Source organism: Bombus huntii, chromosome 3, assembly GCF_024542735.1.
Source record: "Bombus huntii isolate Logan2020A chromosome 3, iyBomHunt1.1, whole genome shotgun sequence".
NCBI lineage: Eukaryota > Metazoa > Arthropoda > Insecta > Hymenoptera > Apidae > Bombus > Bombus huntii.
This window is the reverse complement of record NC_066240.1, coordinates 9,267,246-9,294,282: the sequence shown is the minus strand read 5'-3', so window position 1 is coordinate 9,294,282 and position 27,037 is coordinate 9,267,246. Positions and strand designations below refer to the sequence as shown.

The 27,037-nt window shown below is 41.7% G+C and overlaps 1 protein-coding gene across 2 annotated transcripts in view; it reads right to left on the bottom strand.

The window, feature by feature from the left end:
- Nucleotides 1-5,585: 5,585 nt before the first annotated feature.
- Nucleotides 5,586-27,037, bottom strand: part of LOC126863726 (protein apterous-like) — a 54,485-nt gene continuing 33,033 nt past the window's right edge. For both annotated transcript variants that reach the window (XM_050614183.1, XM_050614184.1), the window contains exons 4-6: nucleotides 16,571-17,100; nucleotides 12,147-12,364; nucleotides 5,586-7,328 (exon numbers count right to left, since the gene is read on the bottom strand). In XM_050614183.1, coding sequence (XP_050470140.1) covers nucleotides 7,113-7,328; nucleotides 12,147-12,364; nucleotides 16,571-17,100 — 964 coding nt within the window. In that variant the 3' untranslated portion in view covers nucleotides 5,586-7,112. The remainder of the gene's footprint in view (nucleotides 7,329-12,146; nucleotides 12,365-16,570; nucleotides 17,101-27,037) is intronic.

Below are 27,037 nucleotides of genomic sequence, written 5' to 3'. Positions count from 1 at the left end.
ACGATCTTCCAAAGCGACTTCTCGTCGCGAGAGCAAAAATGGAAAAGAGAAATAAAAAAAGAAAACGGGAACGAACCGCAGAAGGGAAGAAGCGAACGGGGGCGAAGAGAGCGTGACGAACCGAACGAGGAAAAAGAGAAGAAAAAGCGGGAGAGTAGAAGAAGAAGCGAGGGAAAAAAACCTTCGTCGCCTCCCGAATCCTCTTGTCGAACGGTATTCAAGCGTATCGCGGGGCGTCAAAAGTCCTTCGGCAAAGGGTTGCGGTGCTCGGCCGCGTTCAGAGGAAGCGTTTCTCGGAGAGGAGCCGGCACACAAACGTGAGACGACGACGACAAGTGAGTTCCGACCCGAAGTCTCGTGTATATGTTCAGTCGAGATTCAACGAGAGCAAGAGACGTTGGAGAGGACAGAGAGGAAGGGATATGCATCGGGGCGTGGACAACGAGCCTCCGGAGAACCGCGTAGGCACTAAAAAAATCAAGGAGAGGAGTTTAATGAGCGGGTAGCGGCGAGAAATAATAACGTGACGAGGTTTATATACAAAAAGAAGAAACGACGAGACGATGGCGAAAAGGGGGCGGGTTGGCGGCGGAGGAGAACGGAGGGGTAAAAATCGACGCGCGGAGCACTCGCGTTGTCGCGCTTCATATTTTCGTTTCCGGTGAAAATAAATGCGGCCTCGATAAATTGGGAGCGACGCTCCAGTGGAGCTCGCAAACTCTCCATGTTTCGTTACGTTTCGCACCGGCGCAACTGGAAATAGAGAGAGCACCCACAGTTGGAATTGCCGTCGTCGAGAGGCTCCTTCCCGATCTTCAACCCATCGTGCACACTCGTCCAACCGCGCCTCGAAATGGGAATCGTCGATAGTTTACGTTGGCTGGCTCTTTCGGGTGTCGCGGTTTCCCTGTTTCGATGTGGATGTTACCTCGGCCTGGTAAAAGAGTACTTTCCTTCAATGTAGACTGAACTGTCGAGCTATTCCAAGATCTTTCATTTCCCTAGATTTTTCTTTATAATAATTACTGTGATTACCGTGAAAAAAATTGGTGCGTCATTGTATTAATTAGCATTTACGTAGATGCTAATTAATTAAACTAAAGTATATCAAACTTCGTATTATTTAGTTGTGTTTTCATACGAGTACAAAAATTCGATAATATGAAAATGAATTTGCAGAATCCGATAAAAACACTGTTAGATAATAGTGTAGCCTCTTCTTTAGAAAACTCTTCGGTTAACTCATCTTTGATAAATTAGACGCACACGGAAAGATCAAAGTCGAATGATCGAGCAGAAAAAAGTTCGACGTCAAAACTGTTTGAAACATTAGCAGATAATTCGTGTAACAACTTATAACATGCAAATTTGTTATCTTTCCACGTATCGAACTTGTTATTTCACATGTTTACACTCATTATAGTCTATTAATTTGTAATTATACATAATTTAGATCTAAACATGCACAAGTTGTTAGTTTCAATTACTTCTCACTGTCCCAATCAAATTGCATGTAATATTCCAAGCATCGATGAAAACAATTTGCGTTATAATCTTATATACGTATGTTTAAATCAGGGAACATTGGAGTTAATAAAGCACTGTTCATATTTTTCTTCCATTATTTTAATGAATTCTGCTGACACGTCGATCGTGGATCTATACGTTTAGAAACTCATATATCGGTCAAGTCATTGGCATATTATTTCGAGGGCACATCGAGAAAAATTTAAATCCAATCAGGGATAATCAAGCGACTCGAACCGATCACGAAAATGTGACAGCACGAAGAACGTAAATATCTGTCATTTAATTTTTGTCCCATTATCACCCTATCGATATAACACGTTTTTTCTTGAACGTTTCCATAAATTCCTGGGTTGAACTCATATTTTCCGAAATCGTAAAAACAATCTTCATCCTTTTTTCAAATGGAAACCTGCTCTAACTTCTACTTTTAACAGATTGATTGGAAAGCGAAACGAAATCCTCGATCGAATCAAAAATCATCATTGTTGTACATTAGTGAATATTTCACTAACCGTGAAGTATGTTCAAAGAAAGTGCAACATACTAGGTTATAAAAGATTGTTTATTATTATTATTTCTGTTTTATTATTATTGCGTTTGTGATTGTTTATTATTATTGTTTATTATAACATTGCTTCTTCTGCCACACAAGACAATAACTACAACTAACAAAGAGTAGATCTCACAATAAAGCAGTTTGAGACAAAATGTTTGAAATAGAAAACCATCAATGTATGTACTTCTCAAGTATGTATGTATGTATCAAGTATGTACTTCTGTCTTGAATGTATACTCTTCTTGGCTGTTCGCTCTTATTCCAACAATTATTTTTCATACTATAACACCCAGCACGATCGCTTATTTCGAGACATACAGTACACCACCGTCATCGGCGACAAACATCAGAAACGAGTCGTGTAACCGTCAGAACGTTCCCAACTTAACCATCCTCGCGGCTGTATTAATTAAAAACCATCGAAATGGCCGACGTCGGAATTACAAGGCTCCGACGTTCGTTGCAGCGCGACCCATTGATGGGCCAAGGTTAAGCAGCGAATGGAGGCGGAGAGGCGGCGTGGCACCCGAGGAGGAGCAAGGGTTCTCACATTTTCTTCTCACGTTGGAAACAATGCTCGTGGAACCGTGGTGGTTTCATCGGACGATAAAACGAAAACACACGCAACAACGACGAACGTGCGCCATTCCGTTCGCATTCGGGGACCGTTCATTCTCCTGTTCGATCAGGCATGATCGAGGGACGAACGAGAGATTCCTAGATCCTCCGGCCCGATGTCCGTGCCTGGCGTCTACCGTGTCCTCTGACCGGTTCGAAGGATCGAGATGTCGATAACGCGAATGATCGATGCCAGGTAACCAACGACACCGAGGAAACGACTGTACGCCCATTGACAGTGTTCCACCGGTGTCGATCCTAGGCTACGTCTCATTTACTTCGTTAAACGCATCACGACTTCTTCGTGCAGCCGATCCCCCGTCCTCCACCGACCTGTCTTCTTCGTTCGTACACGTCACGCCGGGCAAACGTCCAACGTGTCCTCGACTCTGTGGATCGTTTGTTAAACGAGCACTCGCTTTCCGGTATTTTTGGATATTCTCGAAACCTTCCCATCCCCACTGACGAGTATTTTCGGTGGACGGGGAATTGATGTTCTTCTGGAATTTTGATGTTTGATAGGCGGTTCTGGAATATGGCAGGACTGGATCTGTTTGATGGAGAATCTTGAATATCTTTGAGGGAAATTTCGTTAATCCTTAACTAGTACTTTTGGGATTCTGGAACAGCCCAATTGTATCTTTTTGCTATGAATAAATTCATAGAAACAAGTTACTTAATCTTTTTTTAAGAAATTGAACATTAATTATGCATGTGGACGATGAATTTCAAATGAGATATTTTCTTTTCACCGTAGTAATTAAAGGATTAGTTGTTGAAAAAGTTTCACAAAAATATTTCCAAGTTTCGGTTGACGTTGATTTGAATTCTGCTTTCGATTCTTTTGTTTCTCGTTGGTCCACGATTTTTATCCAATCAGAAATACGTGCAATGAATAATCTCCTTTCGAAATCGCACAGGTCCGTGCGTCAGCCGCTTACTCAGCAACTATAATGCAACTGAATGCATATTGTATGCACCTTCCTATCTTGCATGTTAGTTTTTTGCATTTCCGTTATCCTTCTCTGTGTTGCAGCTTCCTACCGCAAACAGTTAATATTCTCCCAGTGTCGAAAAACTAAATTATACACCTATCAAGCATGTACGCCAAAGCTGTTAAGCTCTAAACCCACATCTAAACGTTACTACTCTCGGGAAATTAAACATTGATTTATGGCGGTGAATATTTTTATAGATTTTTATTAATTCATAATCTACGTAGAAATATTTTCTTAAGTAGGTACATGAACGTCTGTTATTTATAGAATCGATTTGTTTGACGTACCTATAGAGATTTTAATAACAATGGCGTAGACTGTAGCCATTTCTAATATCAGACAACGACGATCTGGATGACTCAATTAATATAATTCGATTCGTTTTTATTCCGTTTCACTGCCTGATTTATCGTTTCGTAATCATCTCTCGCGAATAATCTGATGTATTTGACATAATGTATATAACTTTATAGCAGAACATAGTCAACGAACAATCAAGATCCTAAAACGGAGTCTCCGTGATCTTAATCCACGAATTCGCTCCAGAATCGATTCCAGAATTCACTAATTTTTCCTAAGAACGTTTCAAAAATCAATCGTCGTCATTGTCATGAGCAACTGGAAAGTTAAATTATATAGAATTACCAGCCTTTGACATAGACCTCGATATTAATTTCTTCCACCCTCGACAGAAGCATTATTCAGAGTAAAAAATTATTCATTACGAACAAATACTTTACTCCACGCTTCTTGTAGTCAAATAAAAATCCCCAAAATGGTAGCACGTTAATCTTTTATTCTCAGGCTTCTTTGAAGAGTGCTAAAAACGTTTCAAAAAACCAACGAATCTCACGAATTCATCCATTTCAAACGAACACGCCGTTTGACACGCCTCGTTATCAAATTGGAACAAGCAAAACGACGACGCGCACGTTCAGGCCGCACCATATCATCGTTTCGAATATCGCGAGCGAGTAGCGCGGATGCTATTAAGCCCCATTAGAAAGATTGCGGCGTTGAAGATGTGGAAAAAAAATGGTAAAAAGAGGCGGCCCTCGACGCAGGCAAAGTTAACGAGAAATTTCTTTTCCCGCGCGTACAAGAGTCGAAGATAATTTGCACGGAATCAGCCTTGCGTAATTCGGATTGACGTGCAACGTGTAATTTTAATTTTAATGTTCGCCACTCACGGGATGCGCACTGCTCCTCTAGTTACGCGTAACAGGGTCGTTAAATCGGTTGCCAGCCTTATAAAACCTCGCCCTCGCCCCGCCAGTAAATTTCAAGCGCAGAAAACGCCTGTGCCGTTGATTTGAATGTTTCCTACTTTTCCCTCGTTTCCCTCCATATGCGCATATGCATATATTCCGCACGAACGTTTCGTGAAATCGTGTACTTTTTAAATATGCTTCGTTTTTTCTTTTATAGAGATCAGTTTTGTAGATAAGATTTTACGAAGAAGTTACTTTCCATCGAGCGAAATTTTTGTTTTTACAGAGGATCTTAGACCTTACATTTGCTGGCTAAATAAATAATTTTTTTAAATAAATATTTCCTTTAGTTATTATCTAAGTATTTAGATCTTTTTAGATTTAACCCTTTTAGATCTAAGTATTTAGATTTAACCCTTTCGCCCTTTCTTGAGATACGCAAAGAAATTTTTTGTCAGCTATCTTGTCAGTCACAGAGATATATTTTCTTATCTCTTTGCGAAGGAATCAATTTAATATTTTAGTTTTTTTGTTTCTCTAAACATCTGAGAGTTGGTATTTTAATACGTAATCGTATTAAAAACTGTGAATTCGATGTTAAGGATAGACAAGGCAAGGGATGTGAAACGGTGGCAGAGGGTTTACAAAGAAAAAGTCGAGAGAGGCAGCGAGTATATTGTCAAAATATATTCAATGAAAAAATCATCTTGTAAAATTAGACAATCGTTCCATTCGTTACAAGGGTATTAATAATAGGAGTGATAATAATAATAATCGACGTCATCATTATTACCTTGCCTAACAGAACCGCTACCGAATGCAATTAGAATCCCTACAACCTATAGCGGTGCCTTAAGAAACTCGAGGAACGTCCTTTATTTACAACAATTATCGTGAAATTTACGCCAAGGATTCGCGATCGGGCGCGACGTGAGCGGCAATTCATTCTATTCCTCATTCTTCTTCGATTTATTCCTTCCTCTTCTCATTCTTTACTTGAGCAATAATTACAGTCACACTCGTTAAATTCACGCTCGACGCGCCCGAATTTATTTATAAATAATATATATATTTATATATTTATATATTCGTATTTATATATACTCGACGTTAAAACCCAACGTTTCGCGCGACACGAAACACACTGGAGTTCTCTGTTTAATTATCAATTTCGATAACTCTTCGTTCACGCGTTTCAACACATGAGTCAATGGTTCGAGACGCGTTGGATCAAGTTAATCGTAACGATACGGAATCCCTGAATCGCAACCCTTCATCATCTTGATTCGCATAACGATAACGATTACGAAATATTATTGTGTACGTACATATAATCGTTTAATGCATTCGTTTATTTAAACACGTAATACCAATAGGAAAGTATTACGTTCATCCTTCTTCTACTAACCCCATGGAAACGTTGGATTTTCACACAGCACTGGTAAGGTTTGTTACCTTTAACTAGGCTTACCTCAAAACGCTTATAACCAATAAATAGACATCGACAACTAATTACAAACGCTTCCGAACCGGGTGTACTACATCGACGTGTCCCATCGAAACGTGCACCCTTCGTGTGTACGTATTTCCGTGTAATCGTTCGTGCACATGTGTCGCGAAATTCACCATAATGTGACAGAAAACTGTAGTAGATCAAGCTCTCTTCGCTTATGCCTCGCTTACAATAAATACACCTTCTATACCGTTTAACTAATCGATTCTTCTTTATTGTACAACCTCCATTCTCCCCCAGATCGAATGCCGCTCGGTCCACATGGAGAACATCCTTGCTAGGAAAATCTTATTTTCACCCTTTCACTCGTCTCACGTTTCTTATCATTGTTACCGTGTTCCGTGTAGGCGTAGCGAGCTACATTGTATTGGATCAATAGATCCACGTGGTTACGGGAAAATCTCGTAAGAAATGATTCGTAAAAAACGAAACAACTTCTTTTTCTTTACACAACTTCCTACCGAACCCTTAAAACGCGAGATACCACTCGTTTCGACGAATAAATTATTCACAGTGTCGTTGTTCGCGCGTTCTTAAGGACAAAGAAAGTCGTGGATTCACGTAATAGAATAAAACAGTTCCTCGTTTCGTTGCGTGGCGTCGAACCCGCGAATTCTCGACCACGTTAACGACGGGCGTTTTACGAATCGTTCGGCTGGCCTGTCCCGGAAATGGAATTTCGGAGATCACGCGCAGTCCAAGGACGCCAAGGACGCTGGACTGTGCGGTCCGCCCAGCATGAATGGAGGACTCATCGGCGGTCCACCGCTTCCGGTGCTGTTCCCATAAAGCTCAAGGTCGCCAAGGGAACCGCCGTCCACGCTGCCGTCGCATTTGTCCGACTTCCCCTCCTGCTTCAGCACCATGCGCCGCCATTTTGCGCGGGCGTTCTGGAACCAGACCTGCGAACACATCGAAACCACACCGTTGAATGTATATACGTATCGCGTACCTTCGCGTATTCGATGCTTCAGCCGCGAATGCTGATCGAAGAGAGAGTGCGCGGAGAGACTCGTGCACCGGATACCCGATGAATGTTACTATTCTTCTATGCTTTCGAGTGAATTTTTCTAGTGTTGTTGATATATTTGTACGCGGATACTTTCGAGTGTTTGCTCCGAGCCTCGTTAGAAAGTCGATGAAATGATATAATAGATTATGGAGAGCTTGCAACTCGCATATTTTAGGTGTATTAGACTGTAGCATGGAGTGTTTGGTTTTGGAGTATCAATTTAACAACGATTTCAGTTCTTAGGAAATATTTTTACTCTCTGTACATTAGTTTTCTTAGATTCATTGAAATGTAAGAATTCCTCTTTTCATGTATAGTCGTAGCTTTTCAGATTTCAGCTGACTGAAAACGCTTCTTTTTGGGGATTTAATCGAATATGTCTGTTTAAAAATCGAACATTAACGCCGGATTAGTGATTGCTTCCGCCATTTGCCGCATGTATTTAGATTTGCAAATTGCAAAGTTGGAAGGCGTGTTTTTGACCCTCTACACTTTAAAACCACCTTTCCTCCATTTTCCTCTGGATGCGTAAGTTCACCATCCTCGAAAGAACATCGCTTAAAAAGAAGCACACCCCAATTTCTCCCGTGCCTTTACCACGTCTCGTTGCACCTGACGACGAAAAGAAACGCGGGACAAAAGGAGGTGGAGAACAGTCGCAGTGAAGAGAATGGTCGAGGAGGACCAAAAAGCTCGCGCGCCACCAATATATCTTCATCGAGGGGGCGCACTTGGAATACAGAGGGAGAAAGAGCGTGCAATTTAAATGCAACCACACGCGCAGTGGCACGTCAACGGGCCAGGCCCTGGCTAGGATAGCTACATCGTCCATACAATGCAACAATATATAATGCCACGATACACAGCCTCGAGCCTCTCCCTTTCGCCACTCTACCCTCTGTTCCCGATAGATAAAAGACGGCCTCGATACACGGATCCGGCGTCGCCATTTTCAAGAGAGTCTCCTCCCCCGCTAACTGAAAACCAGCAGAGACTTCCAACCGACACAACCTGGGTCTCCCCTTCGTGGTCGAAGCGTGTACGAGTGTTTCTCCCTGTGGCGAACTCGCAAACTCTCTCGCGCGCGCATGTTTGTATTATACATACCTATAACGTGGTTACCACTGTGTAGGTTGTGTGCACGTTTGTACATATGTATGTATGTTTGTACGGAGTTTGAAAGTGTCGGTGGGTTAGGTACGCGCGTTCTCGTGTATTCGCACATGTATACATAGAACGAAGTACGTAGAGAGACGAGAGGAGAGCGGCGACGAACGCAGCCGCGGCGAATGAGCGAGTATTCGTGCGTTTCGCGATCAATATCAAGCAAGATGGCGACCAAGAACCCTACGCCGCACCGAATACAATAGGCCGGCTCTCGCGCCTCCTCCCCTGGCCAACCCGGCGACCCCCAAGCCTTTTCTCTTTCTCTAGATCTTCTGCCGGTTGTTGCCGGCGCCATCGAGTCACCGCGCGCTTCTCTATGTCTGCCTGGATCCACGTGAAGAGGCTGTGCTTCACGGGTGCACAGAGCCGCACAAGGATTTCGAGGATCTCGTTCTTTCGCTAGAATAGAAGGAGTCGCTTCCGCAGAAACGGGTTAACTTTATTGGGTGAAGATCGGGGATGGTGGGGTGGGACATGGTTTTGGCGCGTGCAGAGGAATGTTTCTAAGGGGAACTGGAAATCGTTTTTGTCGTAGATTGAAAGCGATTATAATGCAAATTTTATGGACTATGTAAAAGTAGTTTGAACTTTCATGCTGATTTCTCTGATTGTTTTCGAAGAGCGCTAATTTTAAGGGATGGAAGGAGTTCTTTAATCTTCAACCTCTTTCTGCATTGACGATGTCATTCACGTTTTGGCGATCGATTCCTTTCTTTGTAACGAAGGAAAATAATCTTCAACGGAACGTGACGTGTGATAAATTACATCGTGTTGCAGTAATAAGATCATAAATGAAGCAAAGATCAATATTAAGGAAATCAATTCATTGTCCAATTCGTGTGCAATCTATGGCTCCGACATTTGACGATTCGATTTGTCGGTTATAACTCAAAAGGGTCGAGATATACGAATTTTCTACGAATAAAGAACCAGCTTATTTCAAAATCCTATCGCAATAAAAATGTCTCCATACCACCAAAACCCATAAACCCTTCAAATCTTCCTGGAACAATACCAAGCTCCATAAACCATCCTTCTTAAGAGCCTCTTAACCTGAAAACGAATCCGATTAATTCGCCATAAAAACTGCGAAGTAACCACAAAATAACCGGAAATGATTTCGCCCATAATCACACGTTTAGGTCCGAATGTACAGAAGTCAGTCGGGTCTAATCGGCCCGGTGGCAACGATTTACGCTCAGACAAATGCTCGTTCACGACGATCTTTGATTCGGCGGATCGATCGACCGAAGTTTCGGAGGTTGGTCTTAACGCGCTGAGACGTGTGTGTTCACACGTTACACCCGTCCCGATTCACGAAATAGATTCCTGGCCCGTGTAATTTAACAGTAGTGGGTTAACGAGGGCAGAGCGCGGCGCTCGTTACGACAAAACTTGCCCGGCCGGAGATTTTGAGTAGCGGCGGATTGACGGAGGGCCATAATTACGGGGAAAGGCCACAGAGGCTCGTCGACGGAAATATCACCGCGGCCCATGCGGTTCTTTTACCTCAACGCGCCGCCGGCAGCACGCACTAATTGGGAGAAGCGCGCGCGTACGTCTCCACCGCGCGCGGTTCACCCGCCACGTGAATATTTTTATAGGAGTCCCTGGCAAGCGTGGCGACGACCGAACGCCACGCACAAGGGGTGCAGGGAGAGACGGTGAAAAAAGAGGAAAAACGATCGAACCACCGGCTATCCATCTTCCAACCGCGATTTTTGTCTGCACCTTTTTTACCCGCCTCTGGAAACCTCCGCGACCCTCTCGAAACCGTAGGCCCGGCCTCTTCCCTCCTCGTCTACGGACACCGATAGTTATCTATTCGAAACAACGTCTTTCCGTCGCGACGATTTTTTTACTCCGTTTTTCGTTTTGCTCGCGCTGCTTCGTTTTTTAAGAAAATAATATTAAGGGAAAGAAGAGTTTGTATTGGAAATGGGGGAATTGAAAAGTGAAAGTTTTTTAGTCGACTTTCGACTCCTAATACTGCTGTGTTCTGTGAATCATTTTAGGATCATAATAGAATTTGGATTATTTCACTTTTCAATTCTTATATAATATGTAATCGCTGCTTGCCTATGATCCAACGATACTAATCGATAATTAAATAAAATCGTCATCAACGTATGAGAGGAATTATTTTACAAGAATGAAGAGAGTACGAATTTATCAAGAATCTAGTAAATTGTCGAGCGTATTAAATGCTCAAAAATATGTTCAACCTCCTTTTGATTAATGAACTTATGCAGGTCCAAACGAAGATAAATGGAGAAAGCTACAGACATTTCACCAAAGTAGGAGGATGATCGATACTGAGAAAACAATCAGCCTATTTATCTTTCACGCAAAAATGAATCACCGTCTGGCCTAGATCGAAACGTAGGATCTCAGGGAAACGGTAGGGCGACGATTTTCCCCGGGACCTTCTCTTTTCGCGTACTAACAATCTCTTCTATCTTTAACCTACCGCCGCGTGTTCCACGTTTTCAAGTGCCGCCGAAATAAACGTAACACGGTCGCATAAATTCCAAAGACACCGCGGCTGGATCGAACAACACGAAGAGGGAACGCAACGATACAATCTGTCCGAAACGACGTAGCCGAAAAGGTCCCGGGGACAGTTTTAGCTGGCCTATGAAGGGCGTCATGCGTCATTGACGGCGTGCACTAATTGGAGGAGGCCGGTGCACGCCCGACGCGAATACTTTTCCCGCGAACCGACCCTGTAAATTTCCTTTTAATTGCGCATCAAGACGATTCCACGCCTCTAAATATTTTGTCTAGCGTGGAAATACGATGGAACGTTCAATGTGTAGACGATTCAGAAGATTGAATTTGACAGAAGATGATGTGCTTTATACATAAGTACAGTCGTTCGTAAGAATTTTTGTATGTTCTATAAGGGGACTGTTTTTGTTCAAATGAATTCAATCTTCGTATAATTTTGATCAATTTATAGTAACGAAGAACAAATGGAGTTTGATTAAACGTACAAACTCATGATGAATTGGTAATTAAAAGTAGCACTTACTATCATCTTCCTATGGTAAGTTTTTCTATGGTTCAATTCAAATAACGAAGTTGATAATTATTAATTGCTATAAGAAACGCGGTATATATTATAACGAATAATATAAGGGCAACTAAATTATATTAATTTTCAAAAATCTAATTTTAAACCCGAGTCGTTAAAAATCATATTGTATTATGAAATTAAGAAGTATCCAATGTCTCGCCAATACGTCTATACGTTTCAGGAAGAGCATAGTCCCAATTAATTAACTCCGAAGAAAGCTACTCTTAGACCAAGAAACCGATTATATATTCCACAATATCAATGTGCATCGAACTTCCATCCAGAGCACTGTCAATCAATAACAAATCTTCCCAAGACAAAACCGGACACACGTGCAAGTAACGATGACATATCCCGCGAATCATCAAACGTCGCAAAACTCGATTCCACGATTAAACTCGAGTAAATGTAGCACGAAACGAAGATTATGGCTATGGCTTCGTCACCAGATCGAAAGCTTACCTGTAACACCCTTTTTGGCAAGCCAGTTTTCTGGGAAAGTTGCTTGAGATCCTTCGCGTCCGGATTGTGATTGATCGCGAAGTAACTCTTCATCGTCCTTAACTGGTGATGCTTGAAACTCGTTCTCATTCGTTTTGTTCTGCTATTGGCACCAGGTATGCCGGGAGTCGCCGGTCCTCCTCTACCGAAGGGCATATCTATGTAGTCCGCGTTCAAATCTGCAACATAAATTCCCAACATCCGGATTATGCGTCTTAATTAAACACCGGTGTCGCGGGCTATTTTTGAAGCCGCCCGTATCGCCTGTATCAGTTAGGGGGATCTTTTCCCGGCGGCGGTGGACCGAACCTCTCTTCGCGCGCTAAGGGTTGGACCCGGCTTTGGATTTATGTCTCGCCTTCCACGCAGTTCGTCTCGCCGATACCACGGCACGTCAATATCGCCGCGACTTTATTTACCGTCGTTTATCGTTTACCGACTAATTGTTTAAATGAAAGGGTTAATGATATGGAGGTTTGATAGGAAAGATTTGTGTTTACTCGGTTATATTTTCTTTCGGTTGGATTATTTGGAAGTTTGTCAGTCGTGGATTTTCTAGATATACTGTACAGTATTTGGCAATCCTTTTGAACCGATTCTGTCATTTGTTCTATTGTTTTTAGAAATCAATAAAATCGAACGAATGGAATCTTTTTATTAGTGCATTCAATATCAGGTGAAAAGTTATTAGTTGCAATGCTTATAAATAATATAATGTTAAAAATAAATACGCATGGAATGAAACTTCCTTCCATTAAGAAATTCAAGGAAACTGGAACATGTTTTCCCTCCCAAATTCAATCCAAACCTATCAATTTCACTGCTTCACAGCAAACACGCTACCGAAAAATCTCATCGAAAATCAAAAGCGATAGGGGGGCGACGTTGGTAACCGACGATCACGCGTCTCGATCGGAAATAAAGTTATCGTGGCAACAATTGCGGGCTCTCGAGGCAATGCGAAGAACCGTCGGAAGCGGCAATGCGGCTGGTCGCGACTCTAGCGCTGTTTGATGTGTATCACAGCTCATTAGCTCCTCGAGTGCAAACAAGAAGGGTGATAGCGTATGCGAAAGACCAGTGGATACACGGCCAATTACAACTCTATGCAGCAAATAGTTTGCAGGCACGATACCTCATTCCGGTATATCTATCCTGTCCCCGAGACTTCGCCAGTCCACCAGAGAATAAAGCGACGCTCCGACAGCCGTCCAGCCAGATGGCGGATCGATAAGATCGAGATCGATCTTCTATCGCGTGGAAATCTACGAAACCGCTGACTCGTTCACGATGAACGACCGTTCTTACATATTTTTTCCCTTTTTTCTCTTTACCCGTACATTCGCTACCGTTCGCTATCTGAACTGCATCCTGCGAACTTCTGCCGCTCAGTTGATGAACTTCTAGATCTCACGGAGATCTTATGAGAATCTCTAATTACCGCGTTAGACGATTATTTGGAACCGTGAGAGATTATCGATATTCTCTATCCTATTTTTATACTATTAAAGCATTTTACGACTCTATACTATACAATCATGCTTCATGATGTATTTTATGAAAAAATGGAGTTCAGATTGTTGAACAACATATTTTCATTATTGTAACAATCACTTCTGATAAGATCAAATTTGTTACTGAATAGATTCAATCTTTTAAATCATCGTATCAGACCATCAATCGTATCAGGTAGTAAAAAGTATAAATAGCTGAAGTAGGAAGAGCTAGCATATCTTAGAAATTGTATTAATTCCAAGGTTAGACGAGTTGGAAATATCTCGCAAAAAAATTCAACACAACCTCGTCTTCTCGATCTGAAACATTGTCAAACGACCGCCACACGTTCTAAAACCAAGCACACCTCGAGATAAAAGGAAAAACTGGAAGAAATTCTAGTCGAAGAGGCCCGACGACCTTGCCAGCGAAAAAGGTCCAATCGACGAAGGCCCCCCCCCCCCCCTATCAAATTATTTTATTTCAAACGATAAATTCTCGCGCGAGGCTATCCAACCAGCAAACAGAACAAATAATTTCCAGTCATCCGTGGGTCCCGTGTCGAGACATCATCGTTCGCGGACACGAACCACGAGATCTTTTTCACAGGAAACAGCCAAAAGAAAAGGACCCAGAGAAGAAAGAAAGAGGAAGAAAATGAAGGAACAAAAAGAAAAGCAGAGGAACTGGTCCCGGGGTAGAGAACGGCGCACGGCCGGTGGTTCGTCGAGGCGACTCGTCTCTGGTCCCTCCTCTGTTCCCACGGTCGGTCAACAATCGAAATTAAGTTCTCGAAGGCGGAGAAGGAAGCTGCCGCGGCGCGCTGCCCACGCGCGACACGTACACGCTTTGTTGGGATTGGATTCGTGAATTTATGTCGCGGCGACAAATTTTATCAGGGTTCGGTGGCAAACACCACGCGCCCACGCGCGCCCGTAAATCACCGGCGGAGCACACACCTCTCGGGGATTCGTCGTGTTACGTGCGCGTACCGCGCGATCTCTGACCGCGTGGCCGAGGCCCTCGTACCAACGTCCACCGATCCGGGACCCTGCAGCTCGTGTAAGAATTTTCGTGCACGCGATCGCGATCGTGCCCCGACACCGACGATTGAAAATCCTCGGACCTGATCTAGGTACACTTTGGAACTGTTCTTAAAACATGGATACAGAGGAATGGTTAAATGCGAGTTGGCATGAAGTCTCTATATGGTGATTCGAAGCGGTTATGTGGACAATTTGGATTGCTACGTAGTTAAGAAGAACGTCGATGAAATTAAGATGAAGTATCTTCTAAGTCTTAGGTAACATTGATTGTTTGGAATGAAGAAATAGGAGTTGCTCGTAATTTTATGTGATATCTACTTTATTGCAGGCGGAGTCTTCCACGTTGATTTGATTAAAGTCATTAAGTTAAGTCGAATATAATATGAGACAACCTTCTGATAATTAAGAAGATCGTTGGTAATATTAAAACTCGAGATATATCTTTTAAATATCATTACTTGTTCGTAATACAGCAATTGTGTCATTGTCTTATCGAGCTATAGCTTTCCATATTCATCATTAATAACTCGTTTTGTGCTGCGGTTAAACGGAACGCGTTCTTTCTTATCTTAGATTAATTAAATACAGAGAATATATGAATATTAATTGATCTTATATCAGGGACGACTCAAATTTTGATAAATAAGATTAGCGTTATTGATTGTTAATAAAGTTAGATTGCCTAATTTGTATAGATAAAAGTGGTTCAAAGGTTAACACAACGATAGAGAGAATTTTCTGGCGTGTGTTTCGGTATAACAACGTTAAAAGTAATAAACGTTAATTTAATGGAGCAAAAATAATGACTCATTGACGAATTACAATGTTTTAGCACAGCTTAATTGAATTGCGATAGGCACGCAGTTTTCGTGCTATTAATTTTTCAAGATGAGAAGTTCAACAACACTGGGCGCCTCGTTTTTCAAAGCTACTGACGCGGTTTGCGATATTTTCTTGTTAAGCAAACATTCGACCACTTCACGGTCCAAAAAATCGTACAGCAATTTTGCGGAGTTACACGTCTCGTGCTTTCTAATTGCAAACCATGATTATTGCGTGATACATTCCAGCACAATGCTCGTACAACGTGTTTCTATTCCAATTTGCATCTGTTCTATCGGGTACGTTTCACCTTCATTTGCGATCGAATCTCTGAAACGTGTCTACACATACGTATACTATTCGCTGCCAGAATGTTAATTCGCGCGTGAAGAATTTCTCTAAAATAACTTTTGCATTCCTCGAGGGACAATGTGCAAAGCTTTTTATAAATCTGGTACGTGGTGCAACCGAGAAAGCGATGAATCACTTTGCAGCTGTTAGGATGCCCGCAAAATCGTCCAACAGCATGCGATACAAAACAAAATAATACGCTTCGGGAGAATAACGAAAAACAATGCGACCAAGTTCCCTTCGAATATTCTAAAACACTGGATTATGCTCGATGGAAGAAACGATCCAGATAATTCGCAGACACAAATTCTTCTTTCTAAGTCACATAACTCGATGGAAGTGACAAGTGATCGAGAAATATAGCTATCACTGTATAAATATATTTTGCTGCTACGTGTTACATGGAGGCTAAAAATATAAAGAATCAGTTAATTTAGAATTACCTCGAAAGATCGTTTAGCCAAAAATTTAAAGAAATTAATCATAAAATTAATAGGAGATTAAGCGTAGCGCTTAAACACGAACCTATACGAGAATTATGACTTAGAAATTAAGGATTCAAAAAACTACGGCTTTACGGTAAAACAAATTACTTTGTAGTTCGTTTCTTCCATCAAACACATCTTCGTTTTCCTCCAAAACTTTTGATCAGATACGGGTAACGACACTCACCTATGTTGGCGGTCATAGCTTCGAGATCCTTGGGTTTCCTCTTCCTAGGCCTACCCTTCTGTCTTGGCGGCGGCACGACGGCGGCGCCATTGAAGTACGGTACCTTGGGTGGTGAGCCTGCGTCGGGTATGGATGGCGTCGAAGGCTGAAGCGGTACCGGGCTTACGTGGCTGTGGGGATGCTGAGGATGCATCGAGTGATGCGGATGAGACGGATGGGAGGGATGATGATGATGGTGGTGAAGGAATTCCGGCGAGGGGAACGGTTGTCCGGGATAGTGCGGACCGGGTGGATAAACCGGAACTGGAGGACTCTGGGACGGGTGCAGCTCCGCGCCCATCTCGTAATGCAATCGACAGAGCACTGCACCATCCCTCATCCCGAAGTGATCGCCCTTGGTCAGCGGAACCGCGCAGGCGGCACATGAGAAGCAACGGACATGGAACACCAAGTCTCTGGCTCGCATCACCAGCTCCGAGGCCAGGATCGCTGCGTGGCATCGGGCACATCGTTTCATACTGCCAAACATTCTGAAAAAAATTTAGATTTAAAGTTATATATGTGGAGACAATGTATTTTCTTTTGAGAATAATCATTAAACAAGGAAGATTAATTTTCTGGTACTTAAAAGTGAGGTATTTTAATTGATTTTTATACTTGAATTTATGAATGAGACATTTCATTCCTTAAAATGTAGGTAATTTTAAGTTCGTTTCTTTTTTCTTCAATCACTATCATAAAAACGTTCATATTTTTCAGCAATATCAACGTGTTCTTTTATTAAGACAAAATCGTGATTATACCCTATATATTTGCTTATTTTTATTGTGTTGTTTTAGCTCTAATTAGCTATGGATAACATATTGAGGTAGATTTGAAGTATCTTGTTGAAAGCGCCATATGAACGACTGTGCAATAAAATATCTCATTCATATACATATTGGGATGGTTTAAAAGAATTCTTTTGTAATTATCGAATAATCCCTGTAACGTAAGTGACAGTTTTAAATATATATGATAATAACGACGTAAATGTTGTTTTACATACATATAATATATCTCTAAAATAATATGATGTTTCAACGGGCAATAACTTGGCCTAAAGTAGCCCGATCTTTAAGCTCCCAATTTGCAAGACGATCACACAGCCCGGTTAAAAAGCCAGGGTAACTAAACGTTCTAGCAAAGTTACGCCGCTTTTGGTCCGCGGGGCATATCTTTGGAACTAAACCGGCCAATTAACAGGGCAAGAAATCGGGCGACGTTGGTACAACGCCCGCCGACACCGGGATACATACAAACAGATCGAACCGGCGGCCATGACAAAAATAACCAAGAAATTATCGTAACTGCGGGATGCAGGCGGCGCCCATTTTTCCATTCACTTTAAACGATACAAACACATCCGCATGGGGAATGTTTCTCATCGTCCGAGATATCCACCGTGTCCCACAGATAGGGTTCCGTTAAATCGAGAGAGAAAAAAAGGAGAAAAAAATGAAAGAAAGGAAAAAGGCAACCAGCAAGCAGATAAACAGCCACCGCCAGAGAAGTGTCCGTGGCACGAACGTGGATCGAAGTGGAACAGAGACAGAGGCGACACATAGAAACTCAGTGATATCGCGAAGGTAGGGAAGGGACACGTATGGTAAACCGCGGTGAAGCAAAAGGGCGGAAAGGGAAGGAATATGCCGATGCAACGGGCACCGTGACATCGCTACTGCATTAGCGGCACCCTGCAGTCTCCATTACCGAAGCCGGTCGACTATCTACCCGACATCCACCACGGCTACCTACCTAACCACCTATCTCACTCTCCACCTCCTCCCAAATATATTACGTCGCCTCGCAGCCGTACTAAAGAACCTAGATAGAGACGTGCCCGATCTTATAACCCTGATGCCACGTCGGATCCAGTCTCCGTTAAGTTGCTCCGCACCATATAGAAATATATGGTAGGCATAATCATGGTGTTTCAGACGTATGTAGAACGATTCTCGAACCTGGGTCATTGGTTAGTCTTTGAGGTGTTTGGCGAGACGAATGTTTGAAGGATAATGAGAAAAATGGCTTGGTCGTAATGTTATACACAACTGTCGCTGAAATTATTGTTCGTGTATATCGTATAGATATTTTTATTTGTATCTGAAATAAAGAGAAACGCCTCTCTATTACTTGGGACCTGAATAAAGGGAACAGTGCATCGCTTTGAAAAATATCGCAGAGAAAATCGAGTATATGCAAATAAATTTAGGTAACGTTACAGATTACTAAATTTTCTTACAATATGTTTTAAGCTATGATTCAAAGAAAGGTGAATTGTGTAAAAGCGTGAGGTTGAAGTAGAGACTATTTTAAAGAAAAGACGGTTTTTCTTTTGATCTCCCTGGAATCATGTCAACACGTGTAGCCAGACAATGATTTTTCTGAGATCGACGCGATATTGATGGAATGAATAGGGAAATGCGGGAAAACAAAAGGAGGATGTGGCCACGAGAAATCGTGCACGCACTGCGGAGCAACGATCTCAGCAATTGGAAAACGAGAAAATGGGGAATAACGATCAGATATCGCGTAACGGAAAAGCAAGCCAGACTCCGCGTAACGAGTTTCGTTGTTTCTCGATGGAACAACGACTCGGTTTGCTCGGTATTCTCGTCTCGAAAAGGGAACACGTTCGATGCATACCCTGTTCGATAACACAATGAAATGCAAACAAGATTTAAAAAACCTATTCATCTAGTATCTCCATTAACACGGTCTGTATAGTGCATTAAATCTACATAAAGCTTGTTTAAACTGTCTTTACTCTACCAAGCATTTTAACAAATAAAGTTTCTTCTTAATTAATATACATTACATTCTATTAATAACAATAAATGAACAACAAATCAAATTACTTAATATTATATATTCAATTTTCCCGAAACAGATATTTACATTCAAAATAAAACGAAAAAGAAAAAGAAGGAAAAGGAGGAAGAATGTAATCTAATTGTCATAACGTTGCATGTACGCAACCTCTACACGTTATCTCGCTGTATAATTCTAAATGAGTTAATAAAGGTTCTAACATATTTGTTTTATTACATACCTAAATTTTGCAGAAAAGCAACGAACGATAACAAAAGCTTTTTTTCCCCTAACAAACACCTTCAACAATCCTCAGAAGAAGAATAGCAAAGATGAAACTGTTATTGTATAACTCGAAAGAGGGCCAATTGGTTACCCAACATGCTCGAATGGATCCGATTAGGCAAAAATACGCGGAGTTATCCTGCTGAGCGCAAACCAGACTACCGCAGCCATTGTATTCTATATGTGTAGCAGGATTGGGGCTGTCAATAGGATCAGAACAACGATAACAATGTGTCTCGAGTCAAGAGACCCTCGACGACTAGTAGATTCGCCGCGCCTAATCCATTAGATTAGGTTTAGGTTTTACCAGGGACCAGGTTAAATCCCTTCGACTCGAAGACTATGTTCTACTGTGCAACGTTATTCGTCGAAATCTTTGGCACCCATCGTTGAAGGCAGGGTGCCGAATGACTGGCTACTTTCATCGCTGGCGTTCAAGTCGTTTTGGCCGTGTCCCTGTGAAGAGGTGTTGACACGGCTTGACGCTAACTCCCGTCGACGCTTGAATGGAACTTTGAATCGAGTCTACTTGTCGGACTCGCTTGGGGACCGAATATTTTTCTAACTCGATTGGAGGAGCCTGTTCAGTTGAATGTGAAATTGAGGAAGAGGATTAATTTAGTTTGAAGTGCGGTGTAGTTTGATGTTGATGGTATTCCGTAGGGGTTGAGGAGTAGTTTGATTTGACATAGAGAAATTATAGAAATTGTTACAGCACTTATAGAAAATTTCCATCGATAATATATTGATGGAAATTGCAAATGACGCGTATTATAAGTAAATATTTATCAATTACTCAATTATTACGAACTCGAATGATTCTGTCTTGCCATCAATCTCTCCAACTGATCAGAAACCCAAACTTTCCACTTCATTAATCCATCAGTCTTCCTCCATAAGACTCGTACATCCTCTTCAAGCCCAAACACCTCACGAAACCGTCAGAAACCCGCAAGGTATTTACAGCAAAGAGAAAAATCCGTGAAGGTAAGTAGGGTAGAGTTGGTTTTGGCTATTCCTTGCCGTTGGTCGACACTGTCTTCAGCCTCCCCACGAGGGCTGTCCCGCCGATGGATGAATGAACGAGCTCCACGACCGGGAATAACCTCATTCACGCGCTTCCATCCGTCCTTCCACGCTCATCCTGGTTCCACAAGGCACGGTGGGGGGACGCCCGCAGAGTTTTACAAGATGCGCCATATGCGATACATTATTATACAATGCGAGTTGCCGCGGTATTCTAAGCGCGGCCAGAGCCTCGCTTTTTCGCCCGGCTCCTAAACGGATCGTACCCAGTCCGCCACAAAGAGTCGGAAATCTTTTATAATACGCGAACTACTCGCGCGGCGCTGGGACCACTTGCCGCGCGTTCGCACACTCGTTGCATCCGTCGACCACGTGGATATTCTCTCCCTCCGTTTCCATTTCCTTTTCTTTCTTTCTTTCTCTCTTTCTTTCTTCCCTCCTCGTCCAGCTTCTTTTGGTTCGTAGCCTCGTTGCGACCGCTTTCTTTTCGGTTCGCTTTCTTTGGCCCTCGAGAGATGCCCGCGAGGACACGAGCCCCGCAGAGGCCGCGATTTCTCACGTGCCGTCTCGAGAAAGATGTAAGACTCCACACGTCTTCATCCTTCGACCTTTGCACCCCGCGGTTCTCGTTCTTCTCGCACGCTTCTGAGGGTGATTTTTTTATACAGTATACAATGTTGGGTATTTTCTCTTTTTTCTTTTTTTTCATTTTGGTTCCTGTTTCTCTTTGTACGATTGTTGGTAGGCACAAGGAGGAGATCGTGTTGAGTTTGGTACAGTTGGAGAGACGTTTCTGAAGGTTTGATTATGATTACTTTGCCAAATAACTTTTGATAGAGATTTAGTAGTTTTCATAGGATTGTAGCTTATTTGGATTATATTAACCATTATCTTAATATTTCTCTAAAGAAGTAGTTCGTAAAAGTTATGATCTTGTCCAGATTTTTACTCTTAAACAGTTTTTTCTGTACTTGGTTGTTATGTTAAAACTTTTTAAGCGTTTTGTATTATGTAAATTTTGCCTACAGGCAATTGCATCGCTTACACTTGTGATACGAGTAGAAACATTTCAAACTACTGTACGAAACACTTAACATATCTCTAATGAAGATTCGCCATTAAACGAAGAAGCGTGCAAGCCAAACATCGTTAAGATTTCACAAGCTGCAACCTGCAATCCAAAAATTGTAAGAAATTCAAAGTCCTTCGCTCGATTAAACATTCCAGTAATTTCTTTGTAATGTATTCACAAATTCTAGCCAGCCGCTCTTGCTGAATTCTCATAACCACATCGTTAAGACTCTTACAGAAATGTTAAAACGAAATGGTAAGTCGTGAAAGTAATCGACGTTTTATCGAAAGAATAATTTCGCTATGAACAATGACCTGTCATCGGAAGTAGAAGATGGAAAGAGTGATCATTTTCCCCAAATTGTATTACTAGAATTCACGTCCAACTTTACACATCGCAATCAGAATCAGATTACTTTTCATACGATGTCAACTTTTCTGCATTTTTCCTTTTTTAACTATCATGAAACTTTCTATATCAAAAGACAAAATAATATTGTCCTATACTATTATAAATAATAAATATAGGACAAAATAATGTCCTATACTATTACCATATGCTTTACGTTGGTTTGAAAAACCTAAATACGATAAGAATAATGACTCGTAAAATACTTAAGAAATGGATAAAATGTGCCAAGAATATTTCTAAACAAATATCAATGTGACGTTATCATTGAAATGTTGACTTCTCGAAAAGAGTATGTTCTCGTGTAAAATTTTTCGGAATCGTGGAAGACGTTTTCTTCGATATTGTGTCGTGTTCTCGTGGCATTTGTCAGGCCGCGTGCGGACATTCAAAAAGATCCAGTCCCGCTTCTATTCGTTCAGCAGCATCGTATGTTAAAGCGGAGGCCGTTGACAAGCCGCGCAGGGATTAAGAGGACAGGCCTCACGATGCTGTAAATTATTATTTTCACGATAAAGGCATGTCCACCTCGACTGGAATCCCGGGTGTAATTAATGCATCCACCGATAAACGATCTGCTTCTGTCCTTCCTACGGCCGCGAATCTAATCGACAAGATTCGACGATCGTGGCTACCGTCCTCATTGGAAACGTGACTGGGTTGTTGAAAGAGAAAAGTAGCAGAAAGGAAGATTTTGAGACACGCCAGGTACGAAACGCAACTTACTTCGATATTTCTTACACTGTAATTTTAATTAATGTATCTAATTTAGTACTGGGTAATTTAGTAACATAAGTTCGCCTTGTTTCTATATTTATTATACAGGATGGTTGGTAACTGATGGTACAAGCGGAAAGGGGGCGAAAAAAGAAGTCGAAAACATAGAATAAAAATTAAAAAATTTTTAAATTTTAAAAATTAAAAAAATAACGTCAATCGAGACAACGATTTACAGTGATATCCGTTATAACGAGACGTGATAAAGTGCAGTACCGAGCGAAAATTCAAAGTCGATTTTCTCGAAAACAAAGCCTCGAACGAAAAATTTTTATTGCATATTTTCGACTTCTTTTTTCGCGTAGAATCACCCCCTTTCCGCTTGTACCACCAGTTACCAACCACCTTGTATAAATAGAGAAAACAGGACGAATATATTCATATTACAAACTGATATTTCTTCGTAATGGTTTTTATTTGTTTATCGAATGCGCGACGTACCCGTACGATAAATAACTTAACCAAAGCTATTGCGGTTATTCTGTTAAAATTTTGTACCAATAGATATCGTATCTTACTGTATCCTACAGCTCTCTGGCTCCTTACATAAAAACAAAACCACCCTTCGAATAGCAGAACCAGTTCCCCATCACACCATACATTTACCATTTTCCATATATACCATTCTACGCTTCATTTCTACTCAAATAGAGATCGTTACAGACCGGAGTGGCAGCAAGTGAAGCGAGACGCGCGGCAATGAAAGTCGCGGTGACAGGAACGCGGTGAAAATCTTGTCGGGATAGGCCTGTCCGGTATCCAACCATCAAGGAAGATGAACGATAATGCAAGAATACCGTGATCCAGATTAATGCTCGAACACCGCGCCGCGTCGCCGCCGGCGACCCACGCGTGTGCGTGTCCTCCGCCGTCGGGGGAGATCCGCGGCGTATCCGCCCGGTAGCCCGTAGCTACATTATTCATAAAATAAAACGCGCAACCATTGGTTAGTCTGCGCGCAGACGACGCGAGAAAATCAACAAGAAAATGCAGCGGGCCGAGACAAGCCCAGCCGCTGTTACGAAAAGATTATTCAGCGAATCATTCAGTAAACCTAGCCGTTACTTCCGCTCGCAGGCCGTCTATAATAAAATGATATACACTGTCGAACTTCCGCTGACGAGGCACTTTCTAAAATGAAATTTCGCTTTTTTTTTTTTTTTACAGATTTGTCGAAGAAGAATTATGCGTATTGAGATTTGTGATTGGTAAAGGTTGGAGATTAAATCATGAATGGTCATCGAATGTTGGAACGTTGATAAATGGGTTATAGACTAAAGAATGATAGTTGAATGAATGAAATTTTCTAGAGTTGATATTTTAAAATTATACACACGCGCTTTCTTTCAGTAATTATAACAGAATGATACTATCGACGAATCTGCAGTTCAAATTCCACCAAATGATCTCAGTCAACCTCTGTTACAACACTTCATTACGTAACTCTCATTGCGTCTTTTAGACAAACTTATAATTCATCATCCAACGACACCCAATAATTAAGAACAAAATCACAGTACCTCGAGAGATACATATTCTAATTCTCAATCGTGGAAAACTAAGAGTGTTGAGATCGAATCAGTGAGACTCTTAGTAACTGGAGATTCCCTGAGTCGAGAAGCATACGAAGAACAATGTTGCAGAGGTACATATGGAAATCCAGAGCATGATATTGTGAGAACGAGGAAACACGCAATGTTCTCGGTAGATAAAAGAGCTTGGTCGACCTTCTGGTTACAGGAAACACGTAGACTATCCAGGTAAAGTTAGCATCGGTTGCGTAGCGGAACCAAGCTCTTGGAAACGAAAATTTCCAACATGGAAGAAGTATCCCCAAGGGCAAACGTGTCGCGATGGTGAAGATCCCCCGGCTGGATTAGACATAAACATGTCATACCGGCGATATCAACGCCAATAACGTTGCAAAGCGAACAAGTCGCCACGATATCGCTGCTTCCGATCGCCTCCCCACGGGGGCAGCCAGCGGGCAACAAAGAAACCAAAAAGGGAAACGTCTCTGGAATCGCATACCGTGAAAACTTCGCGGCTGATGTATCGATAAAACGCGTTGGCAACGTTAATCAAGCACCTACGGTGCCATGGAACAATCGTTGAGAAAACGGTGCGCAGTTGCGTCGATGGTTGCGTAATATAATATACAGTGCCGTGCAAAAGTCTTGGCCCTCTCTTAATAGTAACAATCATATTTTTAAGAAACATTTCCATACAGAATTACCTGGAAATCTTTAGATATTTTAGTTATGTAAATGGTAAGTAAATGGTAAGAATTGAGTTTGTTGAAAAATTAGCGGGAACACTTTTGCTGTGGAGAGGACAAAACAAGTTCAGGTGTCAACTTCGATGTTTCAATTTCAAGTTTTAAAAGAATTTGTAGCGATAGAAAAACAATCACGTTAAAAGTAATCGAAACGACACGGTCGGATTAATACGTGTCGACAGACTTAAAATAATCTGAAGTATATTTATATTTATCTGTAAAGACAAAATATTTATTTGACAGATCTTATTCGATATTGCTTTTGTCGTTTACTGTGTATCACGATCTATATAATTATCACTGTGTTTGATTGCGCAGCTAAATGATTACAATATCATCGTGTCGAGTACGACGAAAGAGACAGCGAGGAAGAAGGGGACAGTCTTTATCGATGCAGAATTTGTATCCGGATTGTCGTTTCGCAGCCTTTCGCGGCTACCGTTTCATTTTATTCGGTTAACGAACGAGAATCGAACGCGAGAACCGACTCGATACACGACTATTGGTCTCTAAGGGTACAAGTGGAACAAGAGCGGATTACGAATTGATCCGGCCTGAAAATGGCCAGAGATATCCATTTACGAGCACCCACTCGCCAGATGGGGAAAATTTATGTCCCCGGTTTCTTTTCGCTTTAGGAATTATTAGCTTCGCAGTTTGGCGCGAGGGCTACGCTTGATTTTCCGACCGAACGATTAGTCTTTGAAGCAAGCAGCCTCGATTAACGTCCTGACATCCATCATCGAATGGACACGCGTTGGATCACGGTCGTGTTTGTTCGGGTTGCGAAAGGGAAGCTAGAGAAATGATTTATCTAGTGGCCCTCGAAGCCGATTTCCGGTTATCGTTTGTTTTTGGTGTGGACGTTTGACTATAGATTGATGATTCTTTTGCAACTGAAAGTAGGGAGATGAATGGTATCAATGTTAACCTATTAACAAGATCACTGCACAGAATAAAACGAAAGAAATCACGAGTCTTCGCAAGCATTCACGATAGACAATCCATTTCAATAAAATGATTGAAGTATCATAACACGTTATTGTGACGAATTATTAGAGTATGAATAATACAATTGTCAAATTAAGACTGCTAAAATCTGATTAACGACTGAAAAATGTCAACGAAATAACCGTTGTATAAAAAATACACTACTTAACTTGAAATTATAATAATTTTCAAGTTCAAAGCAGAAATATTTTACATTTTACAAATTTCAAAAGAAAATACACAAAGAAAACAATAATATTCACTGGTTATCCATGAGGTACCAATCCCAGAAAAATCGTATCCCATTAAAAAATTCAGTCCAAAAGGACTCGGATTATTTTTTCTCCTCTTTCTCAAATAGTAACTCGCCCAAGCCCTAACCATCGGCCATAAAACCCTTTCTTCCCCACGATATATAGTAATAATCACGGGATTACCTCGCGAACCGGTGCTTATCTCCCGAACAGTCTAATCTGAATATTGATCTACGAAGAACGTAGGAAAAAGGGAAAAAAGAGGCGGGCCTGAGGAAATATAAACTCGCCGGGAAGACACGCTGCGTCCTGTGATATGTGGGGTATCTAGCCAGAGGGTACGTAGCTCATCTCCGCCGGTGCAATAAATACGTACGATTACAATGTTACGCGGCTGTAACTCAGCCGCGCCTCCGCTGCGCCTAGCAATGCGCTCAGCAATTTACGACGAACTTGATTCGACCATTCCTAGTTGTATCGAATCTTCAGGCACTAAGACACTCAAAATATAATCTTCCACTGCA